Source organism: Strix uralensis, chromosome 5 (assembly GCF_047716275.1).
Source record: "Strix uralensis isolate ZFMK-TIS-50842 chromosome 5, bStrUra1, whole genome shotgun sequence".
NCBI lineage: Eukaryota > Metazoa > Chordata > Aves > Strigiformes > Strigidae > Strix > Strix uralensis.
Window position 1 is genome coordinate 79,450,711 of NC_133976.1, and position 21,465 is coordinate 79,472,175.

Sequence of the window (21,465 nt, forward strand, 5' to 3'; positions counted from 1 at the left end):
GTCACACACGCACTCACACATACACGCAGCCTGTACACAAAAAGTCGCTAACACATTTGAGCTCACACAGTCTCACGAGAAACCTTAAAACATTTCAGTAAAAAGTTAAAATGAGATCTTTTACCACAAGGACTATAAAAATCCCTCCCACCCTCACTACCCTTCAATTTCTAAGTTTTGGATTCTAAAAACCATACATAAAGAGGAAGGGTTATTTCAGTAGCACAAAGACTACCTTAAATATATCAAAGTAAGTCTAAAGAGAGTTAATGCATCTGGGGGAAAAAAAGAAGAAATGAAGACCTGCATCACACACAGTGAGTGTTTTCATCAACACTGTTGATAAGCTCAAAGTCTCTAAATGTAGTAGAGCATTGGTTGTTTTTGATTAACTTTTAATTCTGAAGTTACATTAAAAAAAAACAGTTGTAGCAATTCTTTTGAGCTGCTAGTTTCATGAGGAAAAAGTCCCTTTCAAAATTTCAATAAATATGCTGACATGTAAAGTTAGTTGAGGTTGTCATGCAAGACAAGTTACATAACCAAGACCAACTCAATCTTTATAATAAAGGCAACTTGCATTCAAAAATGAACTTTACCCTTACAATTTTATTCAAAGGGTAAACATGAATTAACCCAGCTGTTTACCTGAATTACAAAAGTAACATGATTCAATATGAAAATAAGAAACTGTCTACAAATCTCTGACAGTAATAAATTGCAATATACAATGCATACAGGAGTTATACAGAGCAACAAACTCTTGTACAAAACAAAAATACTTTAATACCTTTAAAATCCAATTTTTTTTAAAATCATCATGAAAAAGATTTGAGTCAGAACTCACACCTCAATTAGTCAAGCTTCTGGTAGCTACATTACAGCTATTTAATATACAAAGAGATAAATCTCTTCACCAGTCATTAAAACTGCCTCTTCGTTAGAGATGCACAGCTTTTCTGTCTCGTGTTCCAAGATACAAAGTTTTCTTCAAATCATGAGAACTGAATTTGCTGAACACCAGAGATCTAGAGAAAGAAAACGCAAGCTTACATTCAAATGCACCTTTTCTGAAACTGCGTTGCAGCTAGCAGCCTTGAACTGTCACAGTGTTGGAATGTCATGACAGCCACCACCAAAGGACTAAATAAAATTCATTCTCATCTTCCAGAAGAGGGCACATGAATTAGTGTTTGAATTTTAGCAGCAGAAGGGAGAGTAGGGGATGGGATACAGTACCTGTTGATACGATGTTGTATAGACCATAACATTCTGCTGTTGGCCATCTGTAGTTATTAAGCCTGCTGGCAACTGGTTAGCTGAAAGAAAGAGTATTTTAAGAAAGTTAAGACAGGAACTGCAGAATACACAGAGCCTTGTTTGATGTGTCTGTCACCATTAAATAACTTTTAATTGTGGTCTGCTCCAGGACTATGGAGCCATTCCTCTCCTGACAGCTGCCATCCTACACTGCATATAGACAGACTTGTCTCTGAGTGTTACAAGTAAACAGGTGTATTTCCATTGAGAAGAAACACTTAGGAAACAAAATTCAACTTAATTTTGCATCAGATAATCTAAAAGTAAGACTGCACCTTCTTCTTCCCCTGTATGTATCTGAAGCAGAACATACACAGCTGTACACTGGCAAAGGGAGTGGAGTTTGCTGTCCTGACCACTGAAAAAGCCATCTCCAGCATTCAGTACCCCCAGAAACCCTGAGAATTCAGTTTGTTTTGTTTAGAAGAAGGTTAGCACTTGAGCATACATGTGTGTGAGGAACTCAATGAAATCACTGTGCTTCTTTATAAGACAGGATCCATCAGGGACTCTGTAACGTGGAAGTCCCATGGAAGACAGTGCAGGCAGACAGGCAATGACAAAAAAAAAAAAAAAGAGAGAGAAAAAAAAAAGGCACTGCCAGAGCCTGTCATTACATTGTTTGACTGTTTGACTTCTGCATGCCCTTCAGGGTACACACAAGAACTCTGCATTTCGTAGAGGAGAGAGGAGGCCAATGAACAGAGTAAAAAATACTTCTGAGATTTACAGAGAAAACACAGAGAGTGCTGCTCTAAGATAAACCTTTACAGTAACACCTATGTTGAGCTCTGTGACGTTCAGAACAGGTATGTTACAACTGCTACTCGGAAGCAAAGCAGCCCAACTGTTGTAAGTTGTAAATTAAGTCACTGTAGTGTAACATTCTCCACTAGGAGACAAACAATGGGGCTTTTTTCTTTCTGAAGTATGACTATGTATAAATAAGACTTACAACCCATAAAAAAATTCTGAAAACAAGGAACAGCTTTCATTTGAAAGCTGATGCTTGGGGTTCTTAAATTGTTGTTTTAATTTTTTTTTCCTCCTACCTTCATTGTACAATTTCTAAATACTTAAGTTGCAAGTTAAGAGATACATTAAGATTATAGTGAGAAGGGGCTGTGGCAGGTCCAAAATTTTACTGCCCTTCAATGCACGTGTTCCACATCCAACATAGTTTAATGCCAAGCCTCTGACCCAGCCCTGGCACTAAGCTAAAACAAAGAGCTAAGAGTTATGCCACAGTAGCACAGCTATTGCTGCTACTGCTGCGGCAAAACCATCATTCTTAATAGATCTAGAGCTGCCCCTACGGAGAGAGCTGCCCCCTGCAGCACTTCATGAGTTGTTTGTTTTTTTTTTTTTTTTTCTTCTGCTACTGCAACATTTCCTTTGTATCCTGCCAAGGCTTAATGTTTATCTCCAAAGTTGCTCTTTTCAAATCACAATAAATCAAGATTTATTTCATAGAGCACCCTGAGGCTCCCAAGCCTGAGATATCTGAGCAAGTGACTAGGAGCAGATCTTCAACCTTCTGCTGTTTAACAGGGGCCATATCAAATTTGGGAAGGGGACAGAGGATCCACAGATGTAAGGGGATTCCTTTTTTCTCATTTACATTTTCTAGTGGGCATTGTACTCAAGCTAAGCAGAGCATGAGCATCTGGAGGAGAAACTTTCTGTGAATTTGCTTCTTTGTCCATACAAAACAAGATACTGGATGCAGACACAATCAGAAGTTTCCAAGTATATATTTTCCCTCAACTCTTGAGCTGCAGTTTACATGCTTGAAGTGCAAATCAAAATATATACAAAATAAAGCTTTTAGAACAATTTCTATACACTGACTTGACAAGCTTCCAAGCCAGACAGACTCCCAACAGCTGCAATCTAGAAACCATCAGCAACATACTCAAGGTAAATTAATTTGGCCTATAGTTGTGCTAGTGTCTTACTACTTCTGAACCAACAGAGCATTACATATGAGTATGGGTAAGAGTTTACTACCTGCATTGCCTAATCTTTAATTATAGAATTAGTCATATTAAAAAAAAAATAAAGCTTTCTATAGGTCCCCTGCAATATTTAGGTTTAGATTCTTAATTTCCATACAGTTTTATGAGCTTATCTTCCAGGCTAGAAGAGACCCAAAGAGTCTGTACTGTTTTATATAGCCAAAACCATCATACTGGGAGCAAAGTGTGTTTCAGACCCTGAGTAAGTCATTTCAGTCCTCAGGCTTTGAATTTTTGCTAGTTCAGTAGTCTACTAGTGATCTTAAACAGAAGATTTATCAGATACTTAAATAACTAAATCTCATCAGTAGATAGGATTAGAGCTGCACCTTCTAATTCTTCTTGTATCAGCTTCAAGATTACCAGCCCATAACATTTAAAAGCCAAGGAGAAGACTACATGCGAGAATCCAGCCTCAACAAAACCAATACAAAGTCCCAACAACCGTCAGGCTTTAATTCACAGTACAAGGAAGAAAAACTACAGTGAATGCATATGATGCTCTTTGCCCTACACCTTTTAGTTGCCAATCTGTGCATTCTTTTGAATATAAGAAATACTAAGTGTTTTAGAATTATACGAAGATGATGTTCTTCTCTGGCTCATTTCTCAAAGACGAGCTCCTCAAGTCGTCAAGTGGAGTTTATTTTACTTTTTCCCCAACAGTCTTGCAAGTAGAACGAATGTGGCCTAAATATGTAGCTACTGGGGGGGGGAAAGAAAAAAGAAAGAAAAAAAAAAGTTTGCACCTTTCATTACAATCTGTGTTTAAGTGTAGAGAAAACTACTGGCACTAGTGTATGCATTTAAATCTTCCACAGCTGACATTAGCTATTACTAGAGTGTCATCACTTATCAATATATTACTTCATTCTGACTATAAACTCCTCCCAGTCAGGAGAATTTATCTGAGCACAGGTTATTCTCCAGACATCTCAAATGAAAATCTCAATGGATCACAGGTGTAATATGTGGCCAGTCCAGGACGTATTCCTCAAGTAAGAATTCTGATGTCTAAAGGAAGTGTTGTTTATAGAAAAGCCATAGTAATAATGTAATAAGTTAAAAAGTATTACTTACTAAATGCTTCCTCTGTGAGTTCCTCACTTAGACCATCTCCAGTTGTAACTGTTCCCCCAATGCCCTTTTCTCCTTTCATTGCCTGGAGAGAGAAGAAAAAAAAAAAAAAAAAGGGGAAAAGAGAAAGAATTTGTGTTAGACTACAGTTGGCTTGAGATTGTTTCAAGATGCCAAGGTTTGGAACTTGCAGAAGAGTCACTGTGCAGCAGCTGGAGTTTGAAATCTAAGATCTGTAAACTACGGGATTTAAGAACATGAGTAGTACAAGAATATATGAAGGGTGTTTTTCATCTTTGCCATACTCCTCAGAAACAAAAACTCCACAAGTCTTTCTAAGAAAGGCTTTCACCTTCTATGGAACGTCGAAGATCTTCAGTAACCCAGAAGGAGCAGTTAAGAGCATTTACAAGAAATCACAGAATCTCAGAACTACCGAGAATGTGCCACATTTGCTTACCAACCACATGCAAGTGCCATCATCATACAACTTAGAGTTGACATTTAAAACCAAGATACTGGATTTCTTTTCCCACATCAAGGACTACAGCCAGAAAGGATATCAGCACAGAAAGCCAAGGCTCCCAATCATCTGCATGCAGTTTTGCAAGTATGAAGTTTGATGCTCTATGCTATTACATAAGAATCTAAGAAAATAATATAGGTATAAAAAAAGTATTCTCTGCAACTGTTTGATGTAGACTAAGTACTAAGCTACAAAACAGAAATATTTCACTATATATGGCACCCTGAAGACAGACCTAGCTGGAATGGAGATTTAAAACTGGTAAGCAAAACCATCCAATCCATCCATCCATCCAAATAAAAACCAGTCCCACTATTCTGCTACCACAGCATATACCTGCAAAAATGGTCATTTCAGAATGAAAGTAGCATAGATCCACTTCAGACTTCTCCAGAAGTACTGAAATTAGTTAGGCACTACTTGCATTTTTTTATTAAGGCACATACACCACTTTGACGGCATGTGCAACTGCTCCACGGGACTGGAAAAAGATAGCACACAGCAGTGCTTCAACTTTTAGATTACACCTCCTGTTACTCAGTTATCACAGCAAATGCCCTTCTGTGAAGGCGAAGTTTCAAGTGCTATCAGTAAATTAAGTATCACTAGCAAGTCTGACCCCACTGATTAAAGAACATAAGATTTAGAACAAAGTCTGAACAGCATCTCTACCTACAACACTGCCAATTTAGACATACCTGCTTCACTCATGTCAGTAAAGGAGAGCAGCCATACCAACAGAAGGATCCACATTTAAAAAAAAAAAAAAGTTAATTTGAGTTTTTTCCCCAGGATTATTTTAATCCTGAACAACTTCCTCATTGAGGACTATGAGGAAGAGAGGTCACTGGATAAAAATACCTTTGATTTGTTTGGTCAAACCTGGTATTCTGAGGTAAAGGAACACCAAAGTAAAGCAAGCAAGCGTAATTCTCTTTGGTCTCCAGACAGGAGGCGGAGGGCGGACCAGAACAAAAAGCCCAAGCAGAAGCAACTTCTTTTTCAAGATGTTTAAATTACTGAAAGAAAAAAATGTCACTTTCTGCTAGAGAAGGGATAAATTAAACTGCTTGGATCACATACCCAGCACATACTATGTATCAAAGGCAAACTGAGGGACAGGCTAAAAACCACAGATTAAAAAAATCATTGAAGCAGATAGGCTTCCATGTGAATCATTATTCCGACATGAGAAAACCAACTTTTTCTTTTGCAGATCTGAAGCCCAGACAAACAATAGACATTAGGCTAGTTCCTTGGAGGATGCAGTCTAGTACAGTTTTATTGATTGAACCCAAAGATTGAATTAAGTATTCTTAATAGGCACCTTTAAAGAACAGAGTGATTTACTACCAGCAATATATTAGAGAATTTATTCAGTTGAAAGCTTTAACTACTCTGAATCAGCAAGTCTAATCAAAATGCTTACTTAGTCCTTTTTCTCTTGATATCCTCTGGAAAGCTTTTAAACATTACATTAGTTCCTGACAATAGCTGTGAGGTACTATGCAAGTTATCCATTATACTATTACAATGACAGGGAGCTAAGGATAAACACAACCAGCTTAAATAAATGAGGAAATACTGAAGTATATACCAACCTCTCTGAATTTTTGGAGGTATAACTTCAAAGGTTCAACATAGCTATCAAACCCCAAGGTAGACATGGCAAAGAGAATATCCTCTCCATTGATGGTCTTTCTTTTCTCTTGGTGACACCTCTCACTTGCTTCTGATGTTATAAAGCTGATGAATTCACTTACGCACTCTTGCACGCATTCCTTTGCATCCTTAGCAATCTAGTAAGGAGAAAGTATCATAAAATTATTCATCAAGATGCAAGAAGACTTAGAAAAAACCCACAAAGATTACGCTAGATAATAAAGAAAACATCCCCAAAACTGATGGTAATACCCATTTAGGCAACACCTGTATGTGAGGGAACCACTGGATGTCATCACTGCTCTGTGTAAGCACAGCTGCAACACGATTTTGATCTGTTTTACCATTTCAAGCAGCACAGCCAACTGCCAGTCTCTCCTGAAGTCATAACTATGTTCTGTACAAGCTTTTACATACAGATGCAGCTCCAGTATTGCTTCCTTTGCTTATCTACACCTTCTCTTTAAACCTGCTCATTATAATACCATAGCCCACTTCCATCTTCCTTTTAATAGGCCCAGCAGTTCCAACCCCACTGCAGTACGTTCCCACAAATTTGGCAATCCTGACCAGATTCAGGGACTAGAATACGTGCCTAGCAGCAAACGTCTCTAATGCTTTAATATTCTGGTATAAATTTTCCAAATGAGAATTCCGATGAAGAAACATAAGCCCCTGGCAAGAATGAAGTAAGTACATTTGGTTATGGTTTTCAGCTGGACAAAAGTCATCTACCTGACTTAAAATAACAGCATGATTATTTGGGAATCTGACAGGAGCGAACTGAAAGATTACAACAATTAAGATTCTCATTCTTCACGAGAAGAACCTATTTGTATTTTTTTAAAAAATAAGCAGAAACCGTATGTAGAATCTTCACTAGTTCCTCTGATATTTTCAGACACATAGGGTGAGATTTTCAGAAGTACTCATCAGCCAGCAGCTTCCCTTGCAGTTTTTCACAAGAACCTCCCTGATTTTTCAAGATAGCTCGACATCCCATATGCTAAATTCTTGAGAAAAATCTCATCTTGATCACTAAAAATTTATGACAATATGGACTAGTGAAGAGATTTTCGCAGCAAAGATATAACTGTAACACCCAGATCTCCAGAAAGCCCTGAACACTACGAAAGTACAAGCAGATGCAAGTAAATTATGTCTTGCTTCTATTTAAGAGTAATCTCAAAAAAAGAAAAAAAAACAAAAAACAAATCGGCTTTAGCTAGAGGAAATGTTACTGGGGCAGGAGATGTATTGGAATACAATAGAGAAACAGCAAGTAATAGGAACCCTGCAAAGGCTTAAGATAAACAGGTAGAATGGTCAAACACACAATCACCAACTCAGCAGAGTGAATTAAAAAAAAAAATTATCTGTTCTAAGAAGTAAGAAATACAATGTCTTTCAACATCTGGCCTCATCTGCTACATGGTGTAAGGCAGACTTCGTAGGTCATTTTGGCATTTGGATATGTAAAGATTCAGGCGATGGAAAACCAACCATTCTCTTTCCTTCAGGATGAGGACTGGATTTTTTGTTTCATCCAAAATGGTTCATTTATTCCAAATTTTATGCACCTCAATAAAAGCAGATTAAATTTCATAAGGAGAATTGCATAGAAAATATTCTCACAGATACAGGATTGTCATCAAGTCTGACCCCTTATGATGATTTCAGAAAACACATCTTAGAAAAAGAAAGCTCTTGAAAGCCCTATGAAAAGCACTGTTCTGGATACTCTAACTATGGCAGCCACTAAAAGCTTTCAGAAACCTAAGAAAAATGGACTTGGTCCCAAGCACCTCCTGCTCAGATTTTTTTTCTTTTCTTTTCTAAGGCTCTCCTCCAAAAAACCAGGATCATTTGGAAAAATATATTGTTCTACCAGATCAAGTTCATTCAGAGGAAGGAATCAAACTCATTAACACACTTGCTTTACCAGACAAGGGTATTACCTTTCCTGTTTGGGGTATGGCATTTTTCATTATCCTTGCCACATTTGCAATTGGAAGATATATATCTTGTTCTCTGAAACTCTCTTTTGAGCCATTTGTATCTTCATGATCATTCATGCTGTCCTCTGTGTCTAATGAAATAAAGAAAAGTTAACAGAAATTGTATTTGATAGACAGCAGGCAATAATTAAGTCAGTTTAAAATCTTACACTGGAGGATGAAGACCTTTGAAAGCAGAGTGTATTAACACTGTAGAAATAATTTAAAAAATAGACGCAACACCAGGGTACCTTTATGGCTGTTCAGTATCATCTTTATCACATTATGTGCAGAAATGTGTGTGACTGCCAAACACCAAGCATTCTTATTGTCACATCAACACACAAACAGTTCCTAGAACATCAATTTTTTTTGTCATCACCCCAAAGGACTCTGTGTCAACACTGAAAAATCCAACCTCCACCTTCAGACTGCAGAAAAAATACTTTATACAGTGAGGCATTATGAATACAAACAATTGCAAATTCTTAGCTTGAGAGAAGATAGCAGAGAACTATACAAGAACCGAAAGGAATAATACACACACACACACACAGAAATAGTAGTGTTTACTGGAACATTTCTTACCATCATGAGGCTGTATCACATAGTGACTGCCGCCAATGTAATCTCCAGCAATTCCTAACTGAGAAGCATCCGTTGTGGAGCTATCACCATCCATCTACAACCAGAAGGTGGAAACCTTTCAGGTATGTTTGTTACACTGTTAAGTGCAGCTACTGCTGAAAAACAGCACTTTAATCAACTTAGAACTATGAGACCAACTTATAAAAGCATAAATACTCTGTCATTTGAGAACAGTATCCCATCTCATTACTGAGCTTTATTGACAGTGGAAATCGTGAAACCATTTTGTGAAGCTTCCCCAAAAATTCAGCCAGAGGCACAGGCTGTGCACAGAAACATTTGGTTTATGCAGCACATATACAGCAACCTTGTGTTTGTTCCCATGAGAGTCTGACCAGAACAGGTCAAGGCATCTGTTTCTCTGAATCACCCTCAAAACCTGCACCAGCCCACCACTCACTGAATGCTTTACCTACAATTATTACACAGATGGCACCCTTCACTCACCATTACCCTCCACTCAAACAGCTTTTATCAAGCCCACTGACAAACATCTCCTAGACAGATCTGAGGACCAGCTCTGCATCCTCATCCTCTCGAAGGCACCAATCACTCCTAGGTGCCTTCTGAGTCCTGTTTTTCCTTTGCTTTCCCTGATCCTCCCCTGCCTCACTCCTCTGGGCATCCTTTACTGCTCCTCTCACAATGTTCTGACGTGGTGGCCAACAAGAAGCCTTCCCCTTGAGGCTTCAGAGACGAGGTCACAGCTTAATAGGTAGTTTGAATTCCAGGAGAAAGAGGGAAGCCAGAAGAGCCAGCACTTCCCTCCCCAGCTAGGGATTTATTGTCCCGGGAGGCACTGACCACATTTCAGCTGGAGGAATATGGGAAAAGCCTGCCTTCCCCCTTCCAGACACGGCAAAACTACTGAGGTCATCAGCAGCCATTTGCTGGTAAGTCTCAATGTTTGCTAGGAAATCTATTTTGTGAACAAGAGGTCTCACAGTGCTGTTCGGCGCAGAGGCGGTGGCCCAGAGCCTCCTCAGCAGCCTGCTATCTCACCGCTCAGAGACATCGCATGTATTGTGCATCCTTGTTCTGCAGAAGCAAGAGAGGTGAAGATGCCTCCTGCATCCCCTGGAAGTTCACACCTCTTTAGTGAGGACTTGCCACAACAGCAACCCAAGGCATAGCTGTCTTTTCCATCCACGTTTTGCCACCGTACACGCAGATATACGTGCATTCCTGCAACATCAAATGCTTCAGCCCCTGTAACCTGTTACCATATTATATTCTGCCTTTTTATAGGAATAATGAATGTCCTTAAACACTATCAGCAGGTGATCAGTAGAAAGCTTCAGCCTATAAAAAAAAAAAAAAATCACGGAAGACAACAGTTCCACTTTCAAAGGGGGTGTTTTAGCAGTGCCAAATATAAGTTTGAATTCAAGTCTCCACTTTTAAAACTTTTGGACAATTTTGAATTGTTTCCCAGTTGCAGGTGTCTTGAAAGTTAGCATATTAAAAAAAACTTTTGCAGAACATTTAGCTCACGTGCTTTTTTCCCATGTAAGGTGGTATTTTTGCAGTTATGTGCTTTAATAAAGCTTCTTTTAGAGAGAGGAAACAATGCAAAAATTAAGGAGGTAGAAAGGGTTCCCAGCACAGGGGAAACTCAACAGTGGCACACAAATCGAAAGGTATTTTTGAATGCATTTAGATGCGTGGCACCAGATTCACCTTTGCCCCGAATTTTCTTGGCTACATTTAACATCAAACAACTCTGTTAGCATTGGCTTATCTACCCATTTGCTAGAAAATCAGCTCTTCCATTCCCATTCTATGCTTCATGCAGTTCCTGCTCTGGACCAGCACTTCCCATCCTTCCCTCTCCCCACCCCAGCTCTTTCTGACAAGCAGCCAGCCTTACTGACAAGCTACACACACAGCCCCGTGGGAGGCAGAACCCAGCTCGATTCACTCGCTGACCTACACCAGCTGTTCAGGTACCCCAGTGTCTTTGGAAAAACAACCTCTGCCCCAAGGGGTCTCATGGTCATCGCCAGTGAGACCATGCAGCTCACTTCTTTCTAGAACCATTAGCCTGAAGAGAGAGAGGGAGGGAGAAGCAATCTTGTGCTATTTTTATACCTACCCAGAAACATGAGCAATTTAACCTCTCTCTAATCTGCACTTTGCCTGTGGCCACAGGGCTGGGTTTTGCTTTCAAACCTTTAGGCGACATCCGGTGCTACACTTAGGACAGATGCACAAGTAACCTGAGAGCTGCTCACATTCAAGGCAATACTGTAACAGCTGGATGTAGCCTTAGGAGCTGCTTAAGAGAAAAAAAACTCTTCCACCCCTTCTTCATCGTACAGAATATTACGAGCACAGACTGATTTTTTTAGAGCACTTCTGGTCCCTTTTGATGGGCTTTGGTAAAACAGTTTCACTTCTTACACAGCAGCTCTGCCAAAGGAAGGGTAGCATTTTAGGCATTAGCCTTCCATGTGCCAACTTTCACGTAAATTTGCTTTGTCTGCACTTTGAAGACTCTTTGTTGGGAGATTTAACTTTGCTTTTCAATTTTCCAAAGGGTCTGCAGTCTGCTTACTCAGCTCGCTGTAATGACAATGCAAGGATATCACAATCCTGCATGTCAAGATCACCAAAATTGACATCACCCACATTAAGAGAGTTGTGTCTTTTTTCCTTCTGCAATTAACACTCTACAGTCTGGTAAATCCCAAAAGTCACCTCCAAAATTAAGTTAGGATTTTCTGGCAGTCTTGTTCTCAGTTTCGGCCCTCTGATACCTACTAGAGTTTAACTCAGAATTAGGGTCTCTACAGACAGCGTTAAGTTTACTCAGCCCCAGTACTATTTTAAATGTCTTGATGTTTCTTCCCCTCTCCTTTTTCAGTCTTCTACGAAACATATATCCTAAAATGTTTCCTTCTTCCAGGATTGCAATATTCTTCAAATTTCTGCAGTGATGTGGTAATTCACAGGTTTCTGCTCACCCATCCTGCAGGCTACCCCATCTGAATCTTTATTGCCAAGACTCAGCAATATTATTTAAGAAACCATCTTGCTTTCATTAGCCCAGCTCACCTTCAAAAGACAATTCCTGCTTGAATCTCTTTTAAACCTCTGCTGCATCTTTAGACAGTTTTGGCCATATTAGACTAATGCATCCTCAAGGTACTATCCTTGCTTTTATTCTTTCTGTGTGCACACTTCCATGCCTACTTACGTTATATATTATTTCACAATTAGCGAGAATTTGAGTGAAAGCTTATCTACGTTATGAATCTAAAACAACGACTAGCAAAACTGACAGGAAAAGTCTTGCAAAAGAAAAAGGCAGATCTGTCTTAGATAAACAAAACAGGCACTGACTGCTTAACATCAACTGAAATTACTTCTGTGGGTATTACTTTAAGAAAGTTTAGCTGCCAGGACAACCTTGGGACAGGGGATTATGCTCAGCATAACACCCTTCTGCATAACACTTAGCATAATCAAGTTCTAATCCAGGATCACAGGATGATTCAGGTTGGAAGGGGCCTCGGGAGGTCTCTAGTCCAATCCCTGTTCAAAGCAGGGTCAGCTCCAAGCTCAGGGCTTTATCCAGCCACATCTTGAAGACCTCCATGGACAGAGCCAGCACAGTCACCCTGCAAGCCTCTTCCAGAGCTTGGCTGTCCTCACAGTGAGAAAAGGAGCAGCATCTCTACACACTACTTCAATCCAAATAAGTTTGATGGAAGAATTTCAGTGAAATTTGTCATTTAATTCAAATCTAAGACCTCTTCCACAGCTTGGCCGGCCTCGCAGTGAGAAAAGAAGTGGCATCTCTACACACTACTTCAATCAAAATAAATTTGATGGAAGAATTTTGCTCAAATTTGTCATTTAATTCAAATCTAGATCTAGGCATCGGAATATAGCAACTGTAATTAATATATCATCTAGTCACCCTACTAGTATTTCTTTGAGCCTGATGGATGACATAAACATGACCCTGCTGGAAAATGTAGCCCCTGCTATCCTAGTCATCTCATAATGAACACAATTACATGTTCGGGTATTACGGTTTTAATTTCAGATGTTCAAAACTCAAGTCAATCACCACATATCTGATTTTCAGCTCAGCACAAGGTCTGTAACACATACAACACAATACAATGCTCAGAAAATGAGAAAACATTGCTCTTAATACAATGTTGTTAATTAATGCCCCCTTTAAACAAAAAAACCCCAAACAAACAAAAGCCAAAAGCATGAAACAAACTTTCAGTGTCCCTGATGTTACTCTAAAAATGCAACAGTCCAACGTAGCATAGAAACAACACCCTGCCTACAGTAACTGCAGTCACTGGAGACTGAAAGGACAACAGTCCTTACGCTGACATGTTTAGTAGAAAGAGCTACTTCTTTGGATGGAAGTAGATGCTAAATTTCATGAACAGGCAGAATCCTGGGAGATCTAATCCTAAAAGGTTCAGATGTACAGGCACTCTCCTCTCAGATTTTGATTTAGCACCTGGAGACGTCACAACTTTCTTTAAAGAAAAGTACCAATTTGCATTTGTATGGCAGTTTCAGCAGGCAGACACTGCAACGTCTTTTAATACAAGACAGCATCTCCTACATCTGTGCGGCTACAGAATCGCACGAGGGAGAAGGGCTTCCAACACGTTGGTCTAGTAGCACGTATCACACACATCTGCAAGAAGCCCTTTTTTATTGCACGTTTACATTATCCTTAGCCTTTAGTGCTAGGAAAACACTGAAGCTCCTCCATGCACACACATATTGACTGAATCAAGACTGAGCGCTGAGCATATCAGAAGCGACAACACATCAGTCTCTGAAGTGACCGTGCCACCATCTGATTTTATCAACAGAGATGGAGAGAAACCAAGTAACTACAGGACACTCAATCCAAATATTCAGTGATACACTGCAAAAAGTGTCTGAGCAGCAGCACTAAGTTTTCTGGTGGTGGTCTTCTCTTTGTTTGGGGTTTTAGTGGTTTTTTTTTTTAATCTCTAATGACAAACATTACTAGGAATATACAAATTAATGGATCCAGGGAAATTAACCTGAGGAATATGTTAAAAGAGAAACATTTCAGATGAAGGGCATCAAAGAAAATTCAGTGCTAAGATGCAAGTGAATGAACACACAGGTTTACACCGACATCTGGTAGAAAATTTTCTGGAGGATGCTTAAGAAAATATGCTCCTGTCAGCTGCCCACAACTCAGACTGTTCCAAGAATACATCTATACTGAATTAATAAAACCTAAAACCTAAGTAACTCAAAGTAAAACTTGCATCCTGTTTAATCTTAAGAGCTCTCTTAAGAGAGCATTATCAGTGGTTCAGCTAAATGATAACTAAAGAAGAATGCAAGCCCAGACCTGCTAGCACTGAGGAGAGGAAGGGTCCAAAACTTAGATCAGTATAAAAGACAAAGATAGAATCAAAGAAGCAAGACTTTGTCTTCAGAATGGGGAAGTTACCTGGCAATGGTCTGCAAAACTGGTCTCTTGAGCTGGAAACCAAAGGCCTCTTGTGACTTAAGTACTTCACGTAGTATTTACCCACCCCGTCCCCCAAAACTGCTACCCTACAAGAGTGACAGCAGAAAATGATATGCTGAAGCACTTGATACACTCTCCACACAGTTGTCCCTGCCACAGAAGCAGGACAGAAATTATAACTAAAGCTGTAGGTAGTAACCACATCAGTCACTGTACATTAATTTTGCCACCACACCTTAACACAAGAGATGTAAAGCTGTAAAACAGTACACAACAGCAGAGACAACAAAGTTTTATTTGAGCTTTCTGCACCCTCACTTGCTGCCCCTAAACAGAAATACAGAAAGAATTTTTAATTAAAAATACAATTTGAATTTCCTTTCATTTTGCAATGACTTCTGGAGAACCCAATTTTCCCAGTGAACTCTCACCTGGCAGCAAAGCAGTGTCTCCTGCAGCAAGAAACACTGACAGGTAAATGCATTCACGGGATGTCATTGCAGCAGATCCAGAAAAATGTAAAGTTAAAACCCCTTAGCATGTGCCCAGAACACAAACAGATGCTGCACTGTCTCTCTCCATCTTGGGCTCCTCGAATCTCTCACACTCAGTGTTTTCCCCCACAGCAGAATACCATTAGGAGAAGCAGAGCGATGCTGAGAGGACCTGACAGCGTCACTAAGGCTTGTTAGCATCTAGACTGTACCAGGTCCTTTCCCTGGACCACAGGGAGGAAACCTTTCCCTTATGAAATCCAAATAGGGCCTTTTCACTGGCCCCCTCCACGTACCAGTATTATCAACTTCATGGCTTATCTTACCAGCCCTGCTGTCACTGGCCCCAAGTCCCCTCCGCATGGATCCAGCTGTGCTAGAGTGTGTGGTGGCTCCTTACTAGGCTGGCTAACCGTTCACAACCATGGTTAGCTGCAATATATATGGGTGGACTAACAATGCATGTATTTTTACATCAAGTAGGAGTGGATCGGTGAGACGGAGCAAGCAAGAGAAACTGAGTTTCCATGCCTTCTCTTTTTTGGCAGTAAGAGAGAGAAGCTGGAGGGGAAAAAATGAGATGCAATGGAGGAACGGAGGCAGTTTTGTTGCTTTTGCAGAAGCTGGAAGAGGGCAGCAGTGCTGAACAGACTGCACCAGCACCTCCTGCAACACTGACTGAAAGTCGCATATACCTTTCCATATTAAGTTTTTGATGCTTTTCTAGCATTTCTTGTGAAAAACTAAGCTTATCTGTTTATTAAAGCAGCAATCCATAAATCCTGCCTTTTTCTTTTGTGAGTCTGATAACATTTGTAAGTTGGTTATGTTTGCTTCATTGCAGTAGTACATCAAGTATCCTAATAAGTTTATTCCTCCCAAGCAATAGGGCAAGTAGCGTTTTACAAAGCTAGCTCAGACCAGGCCAGTATTTTCAGCCAAAATTATCAAGTTTGCTGACACTTTCTTTTATTCTATTGATGTTATTTACACATTGTTTAGTACGTGTATATATAAAGTCATATTTTGCACTTTTTACAAGCATCCTGCCACTAAAACATTGATTTCCAAATACTGTGTTTCTCTGAAATACTATTGCAAAACTCAATACTGGAAAGTCAAGTTTCTTTCCAAGCAAAATTTTAAAGGTGAAGTGACATTAGAGATTTGCATTTGAAAGCACTAAAGGAAGAGCCTTGCAAGACTTTTTAAATGTTGACAAAACAAGATACCCGAAAGTTTCATAGTATTTAACATTTCATGTATTTACAGTATCTTGAACAATCTTTTTCACTCAATTTCTGTACGCTGCCTCCCTTCATGTAATTATTACCACAACTAAGATGATATCTATTAAAACTTTGAACTGGTGTAATTGTCAAATATTAAAGTATAAAGAGTAATATCCAGTATTCTTGACTTCTTTCAAATGTAATTTCATAGCTGTACCTGCTAGCAGCCAAGACCATATATAAGCACCCGCTCAATACAGAGCACAAGCATCTCATGCAGACCTCATAAATAATGATTCACATTAAACCATCTTGGGTCTCCCAGAGAATTACAGATGGATCCTCCCTTAACATTGTAACTGTCATACCATAGGCCACACAAGCAGAAAAAAAAAAGGAAGTAATCACTAATCTTATTGTTTAGGAACGCTATGCTAATGATTATGCATAAACACCATTCCTCCATTCCTGCAAGCCAATTAACGCCAGACTCTGCATAATGCCCAAAGCAGCTCCTTCCATTTTGCTTTTTGCTACTATTTTGCGTGAGCTTCTTTCGAGAAAGCTGCCATTTTTTTTAACTGACACTAACTTCCATCTATCAGCAAGATAGGCAAAGGTTACTACATATAAGAGAGATCATTCAAGGGCTGAAATCTAGATTTCTACGTCCCTCACTGCCTACAAAGCTTTGGGTCATTGTTATCAATTATTTTGCCCTCCCAAAAGCAATCCAAGCACACTAGGTAGCTTTTACATGACAGTTCTTTGCAGAACAAAGTCTTTTTGGTTAAGCCTCGAAGAAACTGGTAAAGCTAGACTAGACGTTGACTGATTTTCTACTGCTGCAGTATTGCTGCAGGACCTAGGAAGTGTATCTTAATAGCTACAGAAACATTACTAGAACACATGAATTTTTTTTTTTTTCCAACATGATTGCCTGTGAGTAACCTACACAATACTCTTCAGGATCACCGACTACCTAATTTCTGGACGGAGCAGTGGCTGGCACACACAAGTATGCCCAAACACCACTTGCTGAACACACAACAGTTGTGTAGACATTGAGAACAGCAGAGTCCCGTCTCTCTCCTACCTGCCATGTGTGTTACGGGATAAGTCGTCGATGCTGCTCGGCTGTGCCAGCCGATCGATCTCACTTCCTGATTTCGTGCCCTTCAATGATGCAACCGCAGCCAGCGCAGGGGCACGAGGGGGAAACCTTCCTACTCACACAAATAGCCTCAAAGTCTTCCTCGCACCTAGCTCGCATCTATTCGATGGACACCTGTCTATCGCGATCCCTTGTTTTCGAATGGAACAAGACAACGCCTCCCCGGTCATCTAGCAACTTTATTGTGCATCACCTCGGCTGTGATTTCCGTGCTGAACGCTGCAGCCTCCCGTGCCTGCGGGGAGGAGAGGCCGCACACCGGTACCTGCCGGCTGGCCGGGAGCTCGGCCTGAGCCCCCCTGCAGACCACTGCCCGTTATCCGCTGCCCCAAGCGCCCTGCTCGGCTCGGGCTGCCCGCACGCTCACCCGGGCACCCTCACCACATCCCGGGGCCTCGCCCTGCACTCCTCATCCCCGCAAAACACCGCCAGACCTTCACGGAAATTTCGGTCTCAACAACAGCGGCGGCAGCGACGGGGGCCGGGCCGCTCTCGCCCCGCTGCCCGGCTCCCGGCCCAGCGAGGGACCGTGGGCGTGGTGGGGCCGCGGCCCCTCGCTCCCGCGGCGAGGGGAGGGGGCTCAGCGGGCTGCGGCGCTGGCCGGGCAAAAACAAAAGAGAGCGGAGCCCCCTCCGCCCGCGCACGGCGAGGCGCGGCCGCCACAAAGCCGCCCCCCCCTCGCCCCCGCCCGCCATGCCGCCACCGGGAAGAGGGGCCTGGGGCAGACCGAGCGCTCGCTGCCGGGGGATCGCGGCGGCCGTCAGGCCGGGTCGGCCCGAGGCCGTGCGCCCCGCGGGTGCCCCGCCGCGACCGGTGAGGGGTGCCGGGCGCCCCGCCTGCGCGCGCCCCGGCCCGCGGCGGACACGGCCGCGGGGCAACGGCACTCCCGTCTCCGCCTCCTACCCCCACCGCCGCCTAGGCCACAAAATGGAGCCGGAGCGGACGGGGGGGAGGGGGGGACACCCCCCCCCGCGCCCAGCCCCACGGAGAGAGGGTGACACCGGCGGGGGCAGCCGTCCTGCCGCCCCTGCCAAGACCCCCCGCCGCCGCCTCCCCGCCCGCACCGTCGCCTCCCTCTCTCCCCACCCGCTCCGCTCCCCTCCCCTGGCCGCAAGGCCCCCGCGCCTCCGGTCGCACAAAGAGGCGAGCGGCCGGTGGCGGGGCCCGGGGGCTGCCGCCCCCCACTTCCTGATCCCCGCGGCGGCGGCGCGGCGGCGCGGCGGCAGCGCCGGGGCCCGGGGAGGGAGACGGACATTTCATTCGAGCCTGCAGTGGAACCGGTTACCAATCATTGGCCGGAGCCAGGCACAAACCTCCAGTGCGGCCCTGGTTGGCTCCCTCCGCAAATCGGCTGTTTGGTTGGACAGAAAATGGCTGCGAAGGAACCAGTCCCAGCGCGGAGCCCCGCTTCCCGCAGCCGGGCTGCCCTCCCTCCGCGCCGCCTCCCCGCCACGCGCGCCGGCTCTTCCCCTCAGCGCGCTCTCCTCCCTCCCGCCGCCGCCCCGGCCCGGCCCTGCCCGCCTCCAGGCGCCTGGCTTGGGGCGGGGGGGGACACACACGGGACACGGCGGGCCCGCCTCCCCCGCGCCGAGGGGCGAAGGGGTTCCCCGCGGCTGGGCTGAGGTAAAGCCGCCCGTCGGGGTGCGCCTGCAGGTTCCTTTTTGCCCGTGGCCGGCAAAAGGGCGCTCTCCCGCGCGGGGCGGTGTTTGGGTGGTGGGGTCGCTAACCGGGCGCGGCCCTTCCCCGGGGCTGCGGTGAGGGAAAGTCTGGGAGGTGGGGAACGGGGGAGGGAGGGGCCTTCCCGGCTGTGTCCCGCTGGCCTTGTCCCCGGCTTCTCCCCCGGTCGCTGCAGCGGTCTGCTGGCAGTAGGGCCGGCGCCGTTTTTTATGAAGGGTCGAGACGTGCCTCGGCTCTACCCAGAGCTGCCCTACACCTGCCTCTGGCCTCATCGGTTGAGAGGAAAACACGTTACATCCCTCAGTGAGTTCCTAGGTCTCACGCAGACTGAGGAAGAAGAGGGTGATGAAGAAGAAGGAGGTCGATGAAGGAGCCGGATGGCTCACGGAACCGAGGTCCCAAACTGTTTGGTGGAACAAAGCCTTGGGGTGAGAGGATCTGCGGTTCTGTGTTGCCCCTTCCCTCTACAGAAATAAAATTTCACTGGAAACCTGAAAGAATCATTTCCCCTTGGTGATACAGAGCCTAACGACCACTTTTTCCTTCCACTTTTAGGCTTTGTTCTGAAGAAATACGGGCTGCTGGGTGAAGAGGGTAGTTGGACTGACTTCTCCACTGAGATTTATAAACCTCTCTTATGAAGCATTTATATGAAACACTTCATAATCCACCAGTCCTGCCATTCACTTGGATTGGAGAGAGGAATTTTTCATCTAGGTGAAGGCAGCCAAAGACATTGCACACATCTGCCATGAACACATGTGTAATGTGCAATCCCCACAATGGAAGTAAGAAGAATAATTTTGGTTTGTGCAGTTCTTACTAACCTATACTCATTCTTCATTACTTGAGGGTCTTAAATTTATTTTACATAAACTGGTACAAAACTTGTATTTCACAATGGCCTCTGCTAGTGTTCTTCTGGTTAATACCTGGCAAATACAGTACCTTCCTCTCCTAACTTTCTTCTGGCATTCGGATTTAAACAAAGCAAAACTCAGTAAACCTTACACATTTCCACTTGGTTTCACATAACAACATCAGTTTCATATATTTCACTATATCATAAAGATTCAGATTCACTCAAATGTCCATGTATTTGGTTGTTTTGAGTTTAAACTGAAACATCAAATGAGACAAATTTTGCATGGCCTCAGGTTTTTACTGCAAATGCTATATGCAGCTTGATTCTGCCTCCTGGGTGCTGCGAGCAGTAATTAGTGTTTTTTTTTAAAATGCTCAAAGATGTAAAGTAATACAAGAGCGTTCATTAACTTTGGGATCTTAGGGGATGCATTTTCCCCTTTATCTATTTTATAGCTTGTGTTCACTAAATATAATACCATGAAAATACACTATTCATCTTGCTGTGCAGTTTTAAGATCTTTGGGTGGATTCTGCCATCTCAGCCCAGAATTTCACAGATGAGTAGAAAGATGAATGCTGACCAGTGTGCAGGTTCTTCAGGGCACAGAGCAGACAATGCCCTTTTTTTGAGCAGCTAGTTGGTACCTTGAATCTTTCCTTGAAAGCATGGCCCTCAAATCTTTCTACTGTACATTTTTCAAACCTGAAACAAGAATATTTATTGTTTCTCCTGTGGCTTTTTTGCTGGCATGTATAGTGTTGTATTGATGGAAAACTACTTTTCCACTTACTTTACTCCACGCTTTGCTTTAGGATGGCATAGTGGGAACAAGTGTTCACTGTTAGTGGTGACAGAACAGCACTCGGTGGTTGAACTTGTCAGCCAGCTGAAGCCAGGGAGTCCAAGCCAGCATTCCCCTTTACATAAATTTTATCTTGTGTTCCTCCATTAATAACAATATCTGTCACACATTTATCATGCAGCCTTTAATTGGTTTATTATTTTATCCATATGCTAAGTACATTCTCAAGCTCCATGTATTTGCAGCACCGTGTGTTCTATTCATGCTATATATCCCAAAAAGGTGTATTTTGACGTGTCTGATCTGCATCTCCCCTCTGAATGATGTCAGGGTGTCTTGTGTGAACCTTGATAAATCATCTAGTACAATGCTTGTTGCTTTGTTATCTAGCTGCTTATCAGTTACTGTCTCAAATTCCCCATCACGTCATTTAGATTTTATATTCTCCAGGTTTGCATATAATTTCTCCAGTC

At 42.7% G+C, this 21,465-nt stretch overlaps 1 protein-coding gene and 1 long non-coding RNA gene across 4 annotated transcripts; one reads left to right on the plus strand and one right to left on the minus strand.

Annotated features, from left to right (window-relative positions):
• Positions 1-589: 589 nt before the first annotated feature.
• NFYB (nuclear transcription factor Y subunit beta) lies at positions 590-19,080 on the minus strand. Of its 3 annotated transcripts, none has more exons than XM_074871882.1 (7): positions 18,959-19,080; positions 9,189-9,282; positions 8,562-8,692; positions 6,543-6,740; positions 4,419-4,500; positions 1,240-1,319; positions 590-1,028 (listed from the first exon to the last, which is right to left on the minus strand). In XM_074871882.1, exons 2-7 carry the CDS (start codon positions 9,280-9,282, stop codon positions 996-998), a joined length of 618 nt encoding a protein of 205 aa, XP_074727983.1. In that variant the 5' UTR covers positions 18,959-19,080; the 3' UTR covers positions 590-995. The 3 variants fall into 3 exon arrangements, with proteins under 3 accessions (XP_074727983.1, XP_074727985.1, XP_074727984.1); XM_074871884.1 differs by having other exon boundaries at positions 18,931-19,010; XM_074871883.1 differs by lacking the exon at positions 18,959-19,080 and adding an exon at positions 17,568-18,387.
• A 292-nt stretch (positions 19,081-19,372) lies between these two features.
• Positions 19,373-20,283, plus strand: LOC141944755 (uncharacterized). The gene is made up of 2 exons (XR_012629319.1): positions 19,373-19,750; positions 19,878-20,283. It is a non-coding gene; the product is annotated as an uncharacterized LOC141944755 (long non-coding RNA).
• The last annotated feature ends 1,182 nt before the right edge of the window (positions 20,284-21,465 follow it).

Coding starts and splice junctions, on each gene's coding strand:
- NFYB (XM_074871882.1), bottom strand. CDS start 9,282: ATGGATGGTGATAGCTCCACAACGGATGCTTCTCAGTTAGGAATTGCT. Junction 1,320..4,418: donor ACTCACAGAGGAAGCATTTA/GTAAGTAATACT, acceptor TCTTTCTTTCAG/CTAACCAGTTGCCAGCAGGC. Junction 1,029..1,239: donor ATACAACATCGTATCAACAG/GTACTGTATCCC, acceptor TTCTTTCTCTAG/ATCTCTGGTGTTCAGCAAAT.